Here is a 16,058-nt window from a genome sequence, read left to right as displayed (position 1 = left end):
TATTGTACATTTTATCTGAAAGGAAAATTAGAAAGTAGGCAACTAAAGTGTTTCCCTTTAAAGAACTGCTGGACTTTGGCAAAAGAAACATCATATGTTGTAAATCATTCGTTAAGACTATTTGCCATTAAAATACTTGTAAAGTTATGTTGAAATCATTTCCCCATTCATCACAAACAGTTCATGCACTTATCAGATCTTTCAGACATATTCAATCCTCCAAACCGCTTCTCTTCCTCTGGTATTTTACAGACACCGAAAGGATCATACTGCTGTTATTAACTTTTTATAATGCCTTCCCCTCACATGAACTCATACTCTTCAGATTGTTTCCGTAGTGATACTTTTAAGAGGTCGTGTTTTCCTAAGGGCTCCACGAGGAGCATCAAAGCCTGAGAAGTTGTCGGCTCAGATCGGCATGCCTCCCTGTCTCAGTCAACACTCCTGCTCTCAATGAGATCTGACTCAGGGTCAGCTGCTATATGGACATACATCACGTACTCTGCATTGACTTTGTGGGATGATCACGCTCGTCCTCTGATTAACATTTACTCTGCTTGTAAAGTCAGCTGGAAAAATAGGTGTGTGTGAAACTACTTCATACTGTTCAAAGTCCCTAATGCCTCAGTTTAAACTTCCCATGATGATGTTCACTTTACTTGTCACAACTCATTTGACCCCATCTTTGAGAAACTATGTTTTCGTACATCTAAACAGCAACAGCAAATATTTTTGTATGAAATGTAAGCGCTGGCTGGATTATGTTCAGAGGCAACAGATTTTTAGTTGAATTAATGAAGCTCTACGTTTATTATCGGGATAAGAATTGCCAGAAGGTGGTTGGGACCAAACATGCAGGAAGTCAGGGTACTGAGGAAGCTGAAGCATTCCCTCATGGTGAGGAGCTGTAACTGCAACTCAAAAAAGTTATCTGAACAATTTAGACAAAATCAATTTAATTTCCAAGATAAACATTTTAGAGCAGAATAGTGGTAGCCCTAACATCGACCCATAATTAAAGCATTCAGTGTATTTTCTGTGTAGCCCATGTAAGTCAAACATGTAGTTTATGTAGTATATTATAGTGCAATCTGATAGGATTGCAGATTTTAGGGGTGGTAATAGTTTGATGAGCATCTCTAAATATTTGTAATGGCCCTAAAGCCAAATTCAATGTCTTTTAGTATATATCTGTTCTATAACTGGTATCAACTACTCAAATTAATGAAAATAAATCACAACCCCTGCACTGTATTTAGTATCATAGCATTTTATAGACTTTCTCTCAGCACCTCCAACTCATGCTGACTTCCAGCATCCCTGGTAATGTAAAAACCAGGGACATCACATTTAGAGTTTGTAGTTGGCTTTAGGCAACAGAAACAGTGTGAGGTTAGCGTTGGGAAAAATTATGGTTTTGTTCAAATATGATGAAAAATGTTGTGTCTGAAGTCAGTGTGAACTCTGAAGTTTGTTAAAACTGAATCTTCCCCTAACCTTAACCAAATGCCGGCAGAGACCAAGCGTAACCATAAAAAGTGTAATAAGGCTCTAGTAAATATTATTGTAGTGTAGATCAGAAATCTTGGACGGAAACAAATAAATGTAAATGTGAATTTTAATTAAACACATCTCTTCATTTGAATTTAATTTGCTGCGGCAGTCCTGTTGCAGAGAAACATACATTTTATGAGACCTGGGGAAACAGGTAGACCAAGTCTGATGTGGAGTTTTGGCTTCAGTCTTCTCATCCAGAAGGATTAATGAAAGATGCATCATTAGAGTTGTAGGGCCGTGTATTTTGGAGCTTGAAACCATTATAGAGGCTAGAAATAAAATGTCTGCTGCAACTCACTCGATTGCTGCTGTGTTATATCTCACTAGCAATGTGTTCTAGTCAGTTTAATTGACTGTTAATAAAAACACTGGTATCGCTTCCTAGTTTACAGCAGTTATTCAATCCTTTTGACTATTGAATACTGCTGCAAAACAGTGAATGTAAAGAGGAGCATGTGCACTTAGATTTAACCGACTGAATATGATCGTCATAGGAAAGAATTATATAACCGAGAAATAATGGAGGGGAAGGGCAGATTTGCTTTTGGAAATGTTTTGACTCTTTCTGCAAAAGGCCATGGGCGAGAATGAAGCTTTTTGGGCCAGATCAGATTCAGTGTGAGGGGTGAATGTCAATGCCAGCAGCATGATCCTTTGAATCAAAGACAAACAACAGATGGCCATCAAACATCTGCTTTGAGAAAAGACCAAAGAATGTCACAAAACCATGGCACACTGACTTAAATGACATCTAATGCACATGCTAATATTGGCAACAATAATTTGGCTTGATATGTGGCGAAACCATTGAAATATATGATTGCTTATAGAAAACAATACCTGATGCTTTAAGTCATTTTAAATTCTCTGTCTGCAGTGAGGCAATGGAGTCGTACATAACGGCAAAAGTTTCTTCAAGTTAAGGTGAAACAAGCATACTTCCATTTCCAAAAATAGCATTTTCCCAGTGTGCATCGTTTGGTATGAAACCAAAGTTAATATATCAATTTTGTACTGCAAATGTAACAAGGAGGGTCTTGTCGTTTGTGTCTGGTTTGAGCAATCTCATGAAAAAATAGAAATCCATGCTTCATGCTTTGCATCCCGTTGTGTCCACTCTTGCTGTGTCCTTCATCTGATCCCAAGAATACTTTTTATTTTACTCGCAACCAAACAGGGAAAAAAGTGCTGAAATAAGATTTGGTAAGGAGCAGCATTGGAAATGTTTGACCTTGTGTATAAAACATGGAAACTCAGTGGTCCCATGTTTGTCAGGGTTCAGATAGATTTCCTTCTCCTCATGAGCTGGTGATTGTCTGTGAAGCTGTGAAGACCTGGAGACACAGAGCTGATGGGCGAAGGGAAGAAGCTGTTTTTCAAGGTGCTGGGCGAGATCTCCTCGATCCTGTAGGAAACTGAGCGAAAGTACTGATTGGGGTTCAGCTGAGAGCTGAATGAGTTCTGATGGGAGAAGGCACAGCCCAGACCTCCCATCCCTCCCCCAGAGCTGCCGAAGTCATGTGAGTGATAGTGCATACAAGAGCAGACTGACTGCAAATCAGTCACCTCCGCCCGGTACGGCTCCCGCCGTTGCCGGCCACGCGGCATCGACTCGTCCTGGATGTGGATGATCATGCTGTTCCGGTTGCCTGCAAGCGAGGCCCGTTCCTCCGCATCCCGCCGCTCGTCCTCGCTGTTCATAGTCAGGAAGCGGAGCACGACCAGGTTGAGAAAGGCCCCAATGACCGTCAGGCCCACCAGGATGTACATGAAGCTAAAGGCCACATACAGCGGCTTCTTCTGGAGGGCCCGGTTCTTTTGGAGAGCCACGAAGTCCCCAAAGCCTATAGTTGTTAATGTGATGAAGCAGTAATAGTAAGACTGGAAGAAGCTCCAGTCCTCGTAATGGGAGAAGGCAGCCGCTCCTATGCACAGTGTGCCAATGCAGGAGAAGAATCCCACGGTCACCATGTTCTCCATGGACACGTCGGTGATGCTCATGCCGCAGCACTTCTTAATGCGCTTCAGGAGGCACTTGACAAAAGTGTTCATCCTCTCACCCAGGCTTTGGAACATGACAAGAGTCAACGGGATTCCCAGGACGGCATAAAACATGCAGAAGGCCTTCCCTGCGTCGGTCCCCGGCGCTGCATGCCCATAACCTGAGGAGAGAGGAGACAGACAGGAGAAATTAGTGAGAGAATGAATCTAGCAGCGAGTCATAGGTGAGACCCCGCCCTCCGATCACCTTTTGTTTACAAACAAGACCAAGCACGACATTTTTCTAAGAGTCTGCGAGTGCTGCCAAAAGGGGGCATTGAATCTGTGCATGCCACAGAAATGTTTCTGCTCATTAATCTTATTTGGGCTCAGAGATTGTGGTGGAGAGGGGCGTCCAATTAGTCAGAAGTTTCCGGTGAGGTAGAAGAGTTCGGGGGAGGGAGTGGAAAGGAGTCATGGAGGAGCCAGTGAAGCTTTTAGCTTAATTAAACTTTATCTTTAGACCACAAGCTGCTGACTCACACACACACACAAACACACACACACATACACACACAGACTTTTAAAAATCAACCGGTGAGGACAACAATACGATTCATACACTATACAAGTTTTCAAATGTAATAATATAAAGTATGTTACGTGCTTTGCAGGCTATTTATAAAAAAAAATGACTTCAGTGATTTCATTTTATTTATGAGGCTGGTGCTGTTGAATATGCAGGGATGAGAAAAAGTGTGTCTCACTGATTGTCTCTCCTCATCCTCAGCCCATAACTGAGAGTATTAAACATGAAAATCAGGGCCAAGAGACTCCCACCATCAGCTGGCGTGTGTATCACTTCAACAAGTGCCTTCCAAATGGAGACACATTTTCGGTGCACCTTGCAGCATTTTTCTTTGGACGCGTCTTGAGCAAGTTTTGTTTTGTGCTTTCAAATATTGATTCTGCGTTTTCCCATCCGGCTTTCCACCCACCGAAGCACGTGTTTCCTTAAGAGCTTCTTGCTCTTGCAACAAGAGCACTTCTATATGTGCAATGTGTGTTATTGTCCCGAGGTCATCAGTGGAGTTGAAAAACATACTGTGCTGGTATAGCAGTTAGTTTCACGTTATAAAGGTTTTAAATGCAGACGGAAACATTTGATGATTTTAATCTTTTGACATTTGTTTAGAATGCTGTGATTAGAATGACACATTTTTGGGGAATATTTTATGTGTGTGTGTGTGTGTGTGTGTGTGTGCGTGAGTGTATTTCCAGCTCTTGGAGCAAAACACTTAACCTTTTTCCTGTTAAAAGATTTGTTCTCACATTGGCAGATATTTTAACCTTGTAACTAATATATCCTTTAACTGAATGAGGGATTTTATAAGTATTCTTCAGTTTTACAGATTAAAGCTAAGCAAACAGCTCCCCTGGTAGCCCCACCTGACCTGACCTCTGTGAGGATAAACACTGCATTTTAGGAGGGAAACGGCTTCATTCTGTTTATCAGTCTTAATTATCAGGCCCATTTGTTTTGGAGAGGTGGAGACCTCTGCGGATAATTAGACTCCTGGCAAGGAGAAAGAAAAACACACTCCTGAAGCAATCCAAGCCTAAAAGTAGAAGTGCAATGAGAAGTAACAAATCCTGCAAATGTATATATTATAATGAAATACTGAAAAGGGGATAAATGTTACACAAAAGGTCGAAGGTTAGAAAAATGACAACTGAACACAGTTAAACCATCTTCAATGGAGACTTTAAAAAAAGAATACAGACTCCAGAGCGTTTAATGATAGAAAAACAACCTGTTTTAGAAGGAGAAGCTCTTAAGTCTAATCCAATCTTCACAATCTTAACATGCTGGTGTGCACCTGCATGAATGTATAGTTCATGTGACCATGTGTAATATGCAGGCTCATTGATGGACCCAGTGTATCGTCAGATGGCAAAGTTAAACACAAAAGTTCAGAGACATTTTAAACTCTAAGTTGCCCTTATTCATCTTATGAGGATGTGCAGTCATTGCAGTATTGTGTCTTCAGTCATTGTAAAATGAAGGCCAACATTTTTCAACCCAAAGTATTAGCAATAGCCGGCTGGACTCGAATGGGTAGTCAGCAGTTCAAAGCAGCTGTTGCTCATGGAAAGCTTTGAGACCTGCAGCTTTTATTCTTTATTTTTCAAACAAGCCCTCTGTACTCTACCTGTTCAGCAGACAGACACAATTATCAAATAGCTGCTAACATCGTGGAGCACTGAGCAGATAAAGACATGAATATTTCCTCCTGGAGCGTGTGGAGACAAAAATAAAGTGGAAGAGTGAATATGTTATGTGCATTCACAATCTCCTCCAGGTCCTGTAGCCACAGTAAACTGATGGCAGAGGCCTCACAATTAAAAGGAGGGAAGGTAAAAGATGTTAGGAGTTCTAATTGAGGCTGAAGCTCTCCAGAAACTCTGCTTTCCTCTGGTCTGACTAAAGTTACATGATGCACCTGCATGTGTCATTACAGGGATGCTTTATAGAATACTGGTAGATCCAATACGATAAAAACTAAATCAATGGTAACCAGCATGGGGATTAGTGCCCCTCCTCAGCTTTGTTGAGATGATACCTCAGAGATAGCATTGGTATTAGAGTGGCTGCCTAATTCACTGCTAGATCAGTTGTAAAGATCTGACTCTGAAGCTAGTCTAATACAAAGAGAGCAAATGGAAGTGGAAGAACAATCCAACTCTTATCTCCATGTCGGACACCATGGCAACAATATTTGTCTTGCTTGCACCCCCCAAACAACGGTTCCCTTTTACCCCCCCAAATAGAAGAAAAGGACTAACATTCATAATTATAAAGTAGTATGGTGCAGGATCCTCGTTTACTGGCATTGATAAGGCTCAGAATGTCCCATCAAAATTTTTCTGATATTCCTGAAATTCTGACATGCAAATATTAATTTACAGGTTTGTGACATGTATTTAAAACCACAAGGACAGTTGTCTTAGAGCAAGGGTTTTCAATCAGGGGTCCGCGGCCCCCTGGTGGTCCGCGACGGCATTGCAGGGGGTCCGCGAAATTTGCTTTGATATTTCAACACATTTCCAGATTACTCTTGAATATCGCGAAAAATATTTAAAATAAGAAAATATGTCTAAAATAATATAAAGGTGATGAGGGGAACCTTGAAACCGGCTTGGAGCTAGAAACGGCCAGTAATTTTCCCCTGTGCATGTGTGTTAAAGGTAGATGTAGAAGAGCGGTTGAGCGGAGATGTATTTTGTATTATGGTATTTTTATTTTCCCAAAAAGAAGGCCCAAAAGGGCAGAATTAATAATGAAAATTTTAAATAAAACAAAAGAGCGAAAAACAAATACTTTTTTACGAGAAAAATAAATTGGCATAATAGCCAAAACAATTAATTGCAATAACATTGTATATTTGTATTATTTTACTACCTAGTCTTATTATTTCATTATTTTTTATTTAATCTTTCCTTTGCTTTTTAACACATTTTATATTGTACTTTTTGATTTTACATGGATTTCTTTTTATATTCTCATTGTTTTTTTAATTTCCCTATTTGCCCTTGAATCTATCTCTCTGTATACAATTAAATTGCCTTAGACTCAAAAGTAGGATAGATCACTCTTCACCCTGAAACAGAATTATCTTAACTCATGGTCAACTTTTCAAGGAACAAAATTATGTCTTTACACATTAACCAGGTTTCTAAACTCCCTCTAGTTATTATCATGTTTCTGTACCTCCATCATATGTCACCTGAGCAACGTTTTAGTCAGTGGGACCCGGTGTGCAGCCTGGAGATTAAAATCTAAACACTATCTGAATATTAAAAATCAAAAACACATTGGCATTAAATGCACAAAAACCTGCAGAACCACTGGTCAGCCCCTGAAGGTGGAGCTCAGTGCAGGAAGCTGCTGGATGAGCCGCAGGTCAGCAGCCGCTGACTGTGTACTGCTGGTGCGTGTCGACTGCAGATGAGCTGATTGAATTCTTTGAACAATGAGCAGCGATGTGAACATCACTTAAACACACAAACGTGAGTGGATACGATCCACAACATTGATTATCTTATTTAAAATATCTAAGACACACAAATCTTACTGTTCTACAATGGATCACTGGTAGGATATTAACAGTCAAATGCTTTGTGGAAAAAAGATAACGCTATGAAGCAACTATCAACGAGTGGCTTTATCTGGGTAGAAGATATGAACAATTCATTGGGACTCTTCAGTGTCTACTCATCTAATTTACGCATGAGGAAAAAGTATTTAACACACTTTGCATTCTGCCTATGAAAAATCTATTTCGATCAAAGTAAACATCATGTGCAAGAAGCAGTACAACATGCTTGTGGCTTCCCACAAGTGTTAGTAAATTACAATTACTGATTTGCATTCTGCAAAGCCATCTGTCTTCCTCCACCCATGCTCAAAATTAGCAAATTAATTGATATTGATCCTTATAGCTCAAATTTGCTCTCGTGGAGTAATTAGGACATAATGAAATACAGTGGGGGCTGCGAGGAAATAAAAACTCTCATTAGATTTTAACGGCGCTCCTCCGCAGATCATCTGTCAACGCTGTGTTTTACACTGGAAGACATTACACTGACTAACAACTGGTTCTGTTTGGACGAGCTATTTGAGGTTCCTGCGCTACTACCTCGCTCTCCACAGCCTCTCCCTGCCGGAATGAAAACCGGAGTGTATTAGGTATCGATTGGACATGAGGGTTGCAACACTTGTATATGTTTCCTGTTAGGACTGCCATCCTTTTTTTTAAAGCTTAAGACTGGACAGAAAGAAGAAGTGGCATCTGGATATGTAAGAGATAACACTAAGGAAGTCATGAAAGTAGTATATTAAAGAGGAGAGAGAAAAAAACAATGAAATCAGTGATGAGGTATTAGCTTGAGCACAAACATTCATTAGTGTCCCTTACCTTTCCAAAGCAATTAATACAGGATGATTAACTGGGATTTACAGGGGCTCTGGGAGACAACCTGCACACCTATGAAGAGGATATGAACTCGTAAAAGTAATCATCTCTGACATTTTCATTTCAAATAATGGATACTGTTCCGCCGTGGCTCAGTTGACGAGTACTTTATATTATGTTGCTTTTATCATAATAATTCCACAGGTTGGGATGCATTTCATGAGTAAGTGTGAGTATTCTCCTTTATAGATTCCACCAAAAAAAACAAATTGAAAGTCAAATTGAAAAAGATAATGAATACTTAAACTGCACTCAGAGAGCAGTCCCCATAAAAAACAATGTTTAATTCAAAAGACCCAGAATTGTATTTGGGTACACACCAAATTGCGCACACACTAAATATCAGTGAACTTATTCCCTCAAAAATCTACAGTGAATTGAAAAACATCCTATCTCTCAATGTTAAAGTAAGTAAAAAATTGAATAGTAATCTCTATAATAGTTGTTTGCCTTATCCTGCTAACTAACAGACAAAAACAAAGAATCAAATGCAGATGAAATAGTAATAAATATTATATCCTCCTTGACAGAGGGAATAATATATTTTTTTTTATTATAAGTAAATCTTTGCCTATATTTTTCCAAAACAGTCTCTTAAAGTATTTCTGTTAAGTCGTTAATGGGATGTGTGGTTTTTCTGCGGCAGCGCGGCACAGTGTAACCTGTTTGTCCTCTTATAATGACTATATTACCTGCTGTTGTCTTGGGAACTGACATATTTGCTCTGCAACACAGACAGCCCTGCCACGCACAGGTGCCTTTGTGCTCATGTGTGCACAGGTGAAGGTGCGTGTCTGTGCACAGCACAATGTGTAGCGCTGTCGAAACACACTCACGCTCTTTAATAAATGTTAAAAGCACGAGAAAGGCTCGGCCACTCAAATATTACATCAAAAGTCACATGTTGGAAAATGGTAGGTTGCGCTCTCTTCAATTCAATTTAAATTCAATTTCATTTTAATTGCGCCAAAACATAATAAACTTAATCGCAAGGCATTTTAGAAAAGAAGGTCAAGACTTTAAAACTGTATAGGCATGCAGAGAGGAGTGAAGATGGATAAGACCATAGGACGTGTGCTCCTTTCAATCTATGTTCTCTTACAAGCTTTAGTGGGAAAACTTTGTTTTGTGAACGCACGCCACTTATCAGAAAGCAGCAAGATGTGTGTCTGTAACACAAACTAACACAATCTGTTCATGAAGATGCTGTAAATTGCTAATTTAAATCAGATTTTTGGAAGCGCAAAAGGAGTGTTTGAAAATGTTGCTTTCAGGACAACTGACATGTAATAATTACAGAAATAGCAGCTAAAAATAATTTACAGTACTCTATGCCATTGTTCCACAAGCCCGGCTTTTGAAGTGGTATTAAACAGGATCTGTCGACCATCTGTTAAAAGTGAAGCATGAATAAATATAACGAGATGATAAACATGTGAACGTGTGTGAATGTGAACTTAAAGGATGATAATTTGAGTTTAACATATTGCAGCAGTTTTCTGTATGACTGCACATCTGTTGAGTCACTCTCCAAATGTTTGAACAAACCAGAGTGGGAAGTGTGATAACATGTCTGCACAAAGGTGCCGCCTGAAAATAGTTCTAGTGTCATTTGAAGTGGGAAGAGGTTTAAACCGTAGCTCAATACACAGTCATATCATCACCTTTTTATGCAACCCAAGCTACTATCATAAGGCTCTATTTGAATCATCCAGGTGCACAGTACACAGCACATGGTGCATTTAGGGTGTCTCCAAATCCAGTTTTGCTGATTAGTTGGAAAAACGGGTTGCGGCACCAGGGGGCATAGTTCAAAATGGTTGTACTGAGTCTCTCAGCTAATCATGTGTGTTTTAGGTTTTGGAGAGGCGGTGGACTAGTGGCAGAAAAATTGGACTATGGGCAGAAAGTTACGGACATCGGACTGGAAGGTCTCTTGTTCAACTCCTTGCAGTGACAATAAAACATACCTGGATGGACAACACCTGGATCTGGTCCAAAGTCCAAAGAGCACTCTCCCTACCCCCACTGTCTAAGTGCCCCTGAGCAAGGCACCTTACTCCCCCAACATCTGCTCCCCGGGCGCAGTGCATGGCTGCCCACTGCTCTGTGTGTCCTACAACGTTCACCAGATGGGACAAAAGCAGAGGACAAATTTCCCTCAACTACATGTGGTGTGACTGTGCATGTGTTTGGGATCAATAAATGTATCTTATCTTACATGCAATGAACTCAATAAGCACAATGCACGTATGTTGTTATCTCGATAATGTGAGCTGAAAATAACAGTGAATTACTGAGCAACTGACTTCAGACCAGGTATTTAATGGCAAAAATCACAGACTTCTGCTGTCTAAAGATAGCAATGTGCCAACGATGCACCTGACCACACCTCATTTTAAGACCAACACGCCAACAGGCACTCTCTGCTCTATATGTAGAACATGACCGTCTGCACAAAACATTTTGACAATCCGGTCAAAGGTGATTGTGATCTTCAACTAGATAAATGAAACTCTTTCATGCAGGTGACACTATATTTTCCAGACTGACCAAATTCATCCATCCAAGAGTGCTCAAGACTTGTCACTGAAAAACTCAAAATCCTCAAGCTGGCACTGGAAGAGAAAAGTCTCAAGTCACGAATCTGATTTTGAATCTACCCACTGGGGGCCGTGAATGTCTGTACAATATATCATGGGCATCTATAAAACATGGGCTGAGATTTTCAGTCCTGAACAACGTGGTCCCCGAAGATGATTGTTGAATGCCAAGGAGCAGAATAATAGACAGATACTACATTAAGATGTATATCACCACATCAAGAGACTGAACAAAATATAATCCCTCAAAGGAAATGCATTTTTCCAGCCATCTCAATTTATTAAATACATCACACCCCCTGTGTCTCTCCACATATCCCATCCAAAGTGCCTCTAATGGTTTGACAGCTTTCATCATAAACTGCATGACTCAACCTTTGTTTGTCTTCAATCCACTTTACTATGACTTCTTTTGAATGTCTGCCGACACCCACAACGTGAGCTTCATATGTCCGCCTGAGCGAGTGTGACTCATTGTTGCTCCAACTATAAATTGACACAGCTGGCAGCCTAAATTAAATTATTACACATTTCAATTATTATAGCATAAATATTAAAGAATGTTAGAAAAAAGGATTTTTAATGATTCAATGAGGGTTTCATGAATTAACAAGCTACACATACTGAGATTCTGAGATCCAGTTTATCCTTAAAGCAACTGAAATCTGCAAAGTACTTTTTTGTAACATTAAGTATTCATGATCGGATTAAGAGACGATCAAAGTAACGTTTGGAGAAAACATTCTTGGAGGCTATTCATGAAGAGTTTAGCAAGGTTAAACATAAGCAAGCAACCCGTATTGGTTTTAAAGGGGATTTGTTTTCCTGTATCGCTGAAGGCAAAGATGAACACTGTGCTTGTATGAACCATTAAAGTCGTAGTCTGTAAAATCAAAACAATGAGCTGAAAGGTGCTAAAAGGCTCAGTGAATCAAAAGCTGATCAAATAAATCTATGTGTCTTTACGTCAGCGAGTTAAATCTCCTTTTCTCTCTCTTCCTTTCACCTCGGCCGGGTGTCCCCACATTAATCCACTTCCTGTATATCTGTTGTTTCAAAATAGAAACCTCTGCAAAGTTGTGTAATTGAGAATAGATGATGCCACTGCAAAATATATATAGTGGAAAAATGTGTTTTACTATAAATACACTTCTTACAATAAATGCCGTCGAAACTAGAAAGAGCTGCATCATATCTTTTTTTTTCCAATTGGACTGATAGCATACATTATTCATGTGGAACACACTATGTTATTTTCACACCCGATTAGAATAGAAACATAGTTAATATCTGCCTTACACTTGATCCTCTAATCACATCGTTTTGTCATGAGAGTCCGACAGAGTAATGGATAGCTCAGTCTGTTTTTAATTTATTTTTACAAACAGCTGGTTATATAACATGTATCATCCATTATTCATGACACTATCAAGGCAGTCCCTCATTAGCACCCACACAGAGCCTGGGTAGTTACTCTACAAGTGTCAAGCAGTTGCTTAAACCAGCACCTTTTGCTTGTGTGATCCCCGGGTTAATCTGCCACGTCTTGCTTCAGGCGCCCCGGTGGCATTAATAGCTGCAGGCCGTGGCATTTTAATGAAGGTCAAGAAGAGCAGGGAGCACAGAGGTGAGAACACCTTGTTCAGCTCTCGTCCGAGTCTTCACCACGTCACCGACAAGCGCTTAATGTGTCGGAGGAGCGGGAACACCATGGTTACCTGCTACAGACAGGGCACCTTTACAACCAGTGCTTTCTGAAACACTAAGTCTGCTCACAATTCCACTTTGTTATGGTGCCTTAATGGTTATGGTCTCTCAGCGCGTCTGTCCTCTCCGCTCTATTGTCAGGGAAAAAATGTCAAACATGATATTCTGCGTCAATGAAGAGGCAATTCCAGAGATATTAGAGACGTCTGCCTGCAGCTTAGAAAGATCACATTTACATTTTAAGTGTTTTGTCCAATGTTGTTATTCAGGGGACATCAAATTAGAGCAGGATCCTGTGTGTGTGTTTCATCATCCAACAGTCTGACAAATGAATGTTTGTTATGAACCACTTTCTTTATACAAAAGTGACTCAAACTGCAGCTTTTCTATGTATTTCTAACAAGAAAATGTTCCAGACATAAATCACCTGTCTCAGGAAGTTTTTCTTGTACTCACCCAATTTTGAATAAACATAAAAAAAGGTACAGAACAGCATTTGCTTACTTTGTTCCTTTGTCGTTTTGTGCTGGGCAGGTAATATAGAGTAGATTTATCTCTCTACTATATCTACAATTTCAGCTGGGGCAGGGCAGCCTGCCTTCCGGCGATCTGAGTTGAACCTTCTTCTATATCCTTGGATAAACAACAGCATCGTTTTCATATGTTTTATCATATGAAAACGATGATCGCTATCATGGCAAAAACATGAATAGGATCACTTCCTGTTTGTTAATATCTCTTTTAAAAAAAAAAGCACAACTTTCATTATGTTGCTGCGACACTTGATATCAAACTAAATTACAATTGTTTTATTTGAAAAAGATGTGAACTTGGATCTGAAGATTGTGTCGACTGCTTAACAGACATCTGGAAAGCCGACATGTAATATATCACATTCAACATAAACATAAGCTGCACACTGTTTTATTTTCATGAAACACGTTGACTTAGAAATCTTCACTGCAGATAAACCAGGTAGGATGAACACAAACTTCACTCTGCACCAAAGACTGTTCATAGAAAAGCTCTGCTCGCAACATCCAGCAAACAAACAACAACAAGTGACAGTAGATTGTGGAACTGTTTGACTCACTAATGACCTGGAGTAATTCTGAAGTAGCTCCAGAGCATTAACACAAGATGAGAGAACAGAACATTCCAAACAGGCAGGTTTAGAACGGACTCTCCAATCGTGGCAGCAAGAGCTAATGTTGTCCCATTTGGTGCTGGGCAGGTAATGTACACTGGACTTATCACAAGAGAACAGCTGCAGCTGGAACCAGGATAGACGCAGCGAATGAACCACAACAATAAAGAATGTCAGGAAACACAGCAACAGTGACTGGAAAGATTGTAAAACAGTCCCCGGAGCTGCAGAGTTGAGTGATAATCAAATGTTAACTATTAACGTGAGAAAGTCCCAAATTATTCCATCCAATATTGTTTGGAAAATACGGTCAGATGGAGTCAAATAGAGAACAACAGTCGGTGGCACTAACTTTCCAGGCAGGTGCCATTTATTCTTGCAGAAAATGAGGCCACAACATGACGACATGATTAAAACAGCACCACTCAAGCATCAAATGATACAAAACCTCACTACTGTTTCTGTACGTTTCATGTATTCATTTGAGGAAGGTCACAGTCTCTGCCTTTGCTTTTTTGTCAATCAACTTTCCCACCTCGGCCAGGTATAGAAATACTTTACACTTATTTGTTGATCACTTCTTTGGGGCATTTCTGCTCAGCAATTGAAAATGCACACATACACGCAGGTAGATGAAAATGCAATCACATAAAACTATTTATGCATCTGTAAAATTGTGGTTTGCTGTAATTATTTCCAGAAACCAATCTTGGCTCTTGGCACCAGCTGAATGTAAACTGCAATCCAACATGCCCCACTCTCTACTGACCCAGCCACGTGTAAGACTTCCTGAGAAATAACTTGTGACATGTTGCTTCTACTGTTTCTACTTGTGACAAAAATGACCTCAACCAAGGAGGTTGTGTTTTGACCCGTGTCCATTTGTTTGTCACCTCGCAGGAATATTTTTTTGATAATAAACATTGTGGGCCTCTTACGTCTTAAGCCTAATGTATACATGGTAATTTAAAGATATTTATGTATATTAGATATAATTTGATATACTTTTGTAATTATATTTTTTTTAAATAAAGAATTATATATAAAGTTATATAAAATACACATAAATATGTTTATATTAAAAAGCACACACTTGAATAAGATTCAGTATTAAACATAACTAAATGACAAAATACAGACAAATGAATCTTGTGTGTTATTAAAGACTAGTGAGTACCAAACGGCTCCCGGGATCCAGCTCACTTCATATTTACACGACTCCTGTCAGGGAGTGGAGGCGTTCTCAAGGTCACAGGAGCACCGGCATCAGCAATTAATCTTAAATAAGTAAGAACAGATTCTGAACACGGACAGTCAGTGTGTTTTCGTGTGCGAGAAAGAAAATGCGCGACCAGCTGGATTAACGGATGAGTGGACCCATTGAAATGTTCCAATAAGCTCAGTCTGGAATTTGAGGTCCCTCACTTGTGTGTTTGCTCTGGAGGGCTCTATTTTTCTTGGGGACACAAGGTAGACGGATACAAAAAAATTCGAGTCTGAGAGAGAAGCTGAGCAGCTGAATGTAGAAGCCGGTAATCCCCAATACAGCCTGTGGAGGTTTGATGCTGTAGCTCTGAAGAGAATTTGAGATTCCTTAAATCTTGGCGCGGAGTCAGTGTATGCTATAAATGTAATCCGTCTCATGAGTAAGACCTGCTACGTCTACCCTCGCTGTACTCCTGTCAATGGCACCTGCTTCTGATGACAGAGATCCATTTATTCCGTGAATGGTTGTAGTCTTGTTTTGTAATACAGGCTCGACTCGTGTGCGCTCCCGGATGAATCTGAGCTGCAGAGCAGGATTCAGCGGGAGGCGCGACAAATAGCCCCCGAGGGCTGTAAAGAACAAACGCCAACAGACACACGTCACTGAGATATGGGACACAGTGAAGGCACAAAGCCGGAAGAGTCACTGCCGAGTATGCTAATGAGAGAGAAGAACAGAAGAATGACATGGGATGGCAGAGCAGGAATCTGTCATCACAGCCAGAGACAGAGGTGTGTGCAGCGGGCAGGAGGCAAAAAGTT

At 40.1% G+C, this 16,058-nt stretch overlaps 1 protein-coding gene across 1 annotated transcript in view; it reads right to left on the bottom strand.

Annotated features, from left to right (window-relative positions):
• Positions 1-2,835: 2,835 nt before the first annotated feature.
• Positions 2,836-16,058, bottom strand: part of kcnk9 (potassium channel, subfamily K, member 9) — a 38,774-nt gene continuing 25,551 nt past the window's right edge. The window contains exon 2 of the mRNA XM_053446477.1: positions 2,836-3,719. Within this exon, the coding sequence (XP_053302452.1) occupies positions 2,836-3,719 (884 nt within the window). The remainder of the gene's footprint in view (positions 3,720-16,058) is intronic.

The sequence above is a fragment of the Pleuronectes platessa genome, chromosome 18 (genome assembly GCF_947347685.1).
Source record: "Pleuronectes platessa chromosome 18, fPlePla1.1, whole genome shotgun sequence".
Lineage (NCBI taxonomy): Eukaryota > Metazoa > Chordata > Actinopteri > Pleuronectiformes > Pleuronectidae > Pleuronectes > Pleuronectes platessa.
Note: the sequence above shows the minus strand (reverse complement) of the source record. Positions and strands in the feature narration are given on the sequence as shown.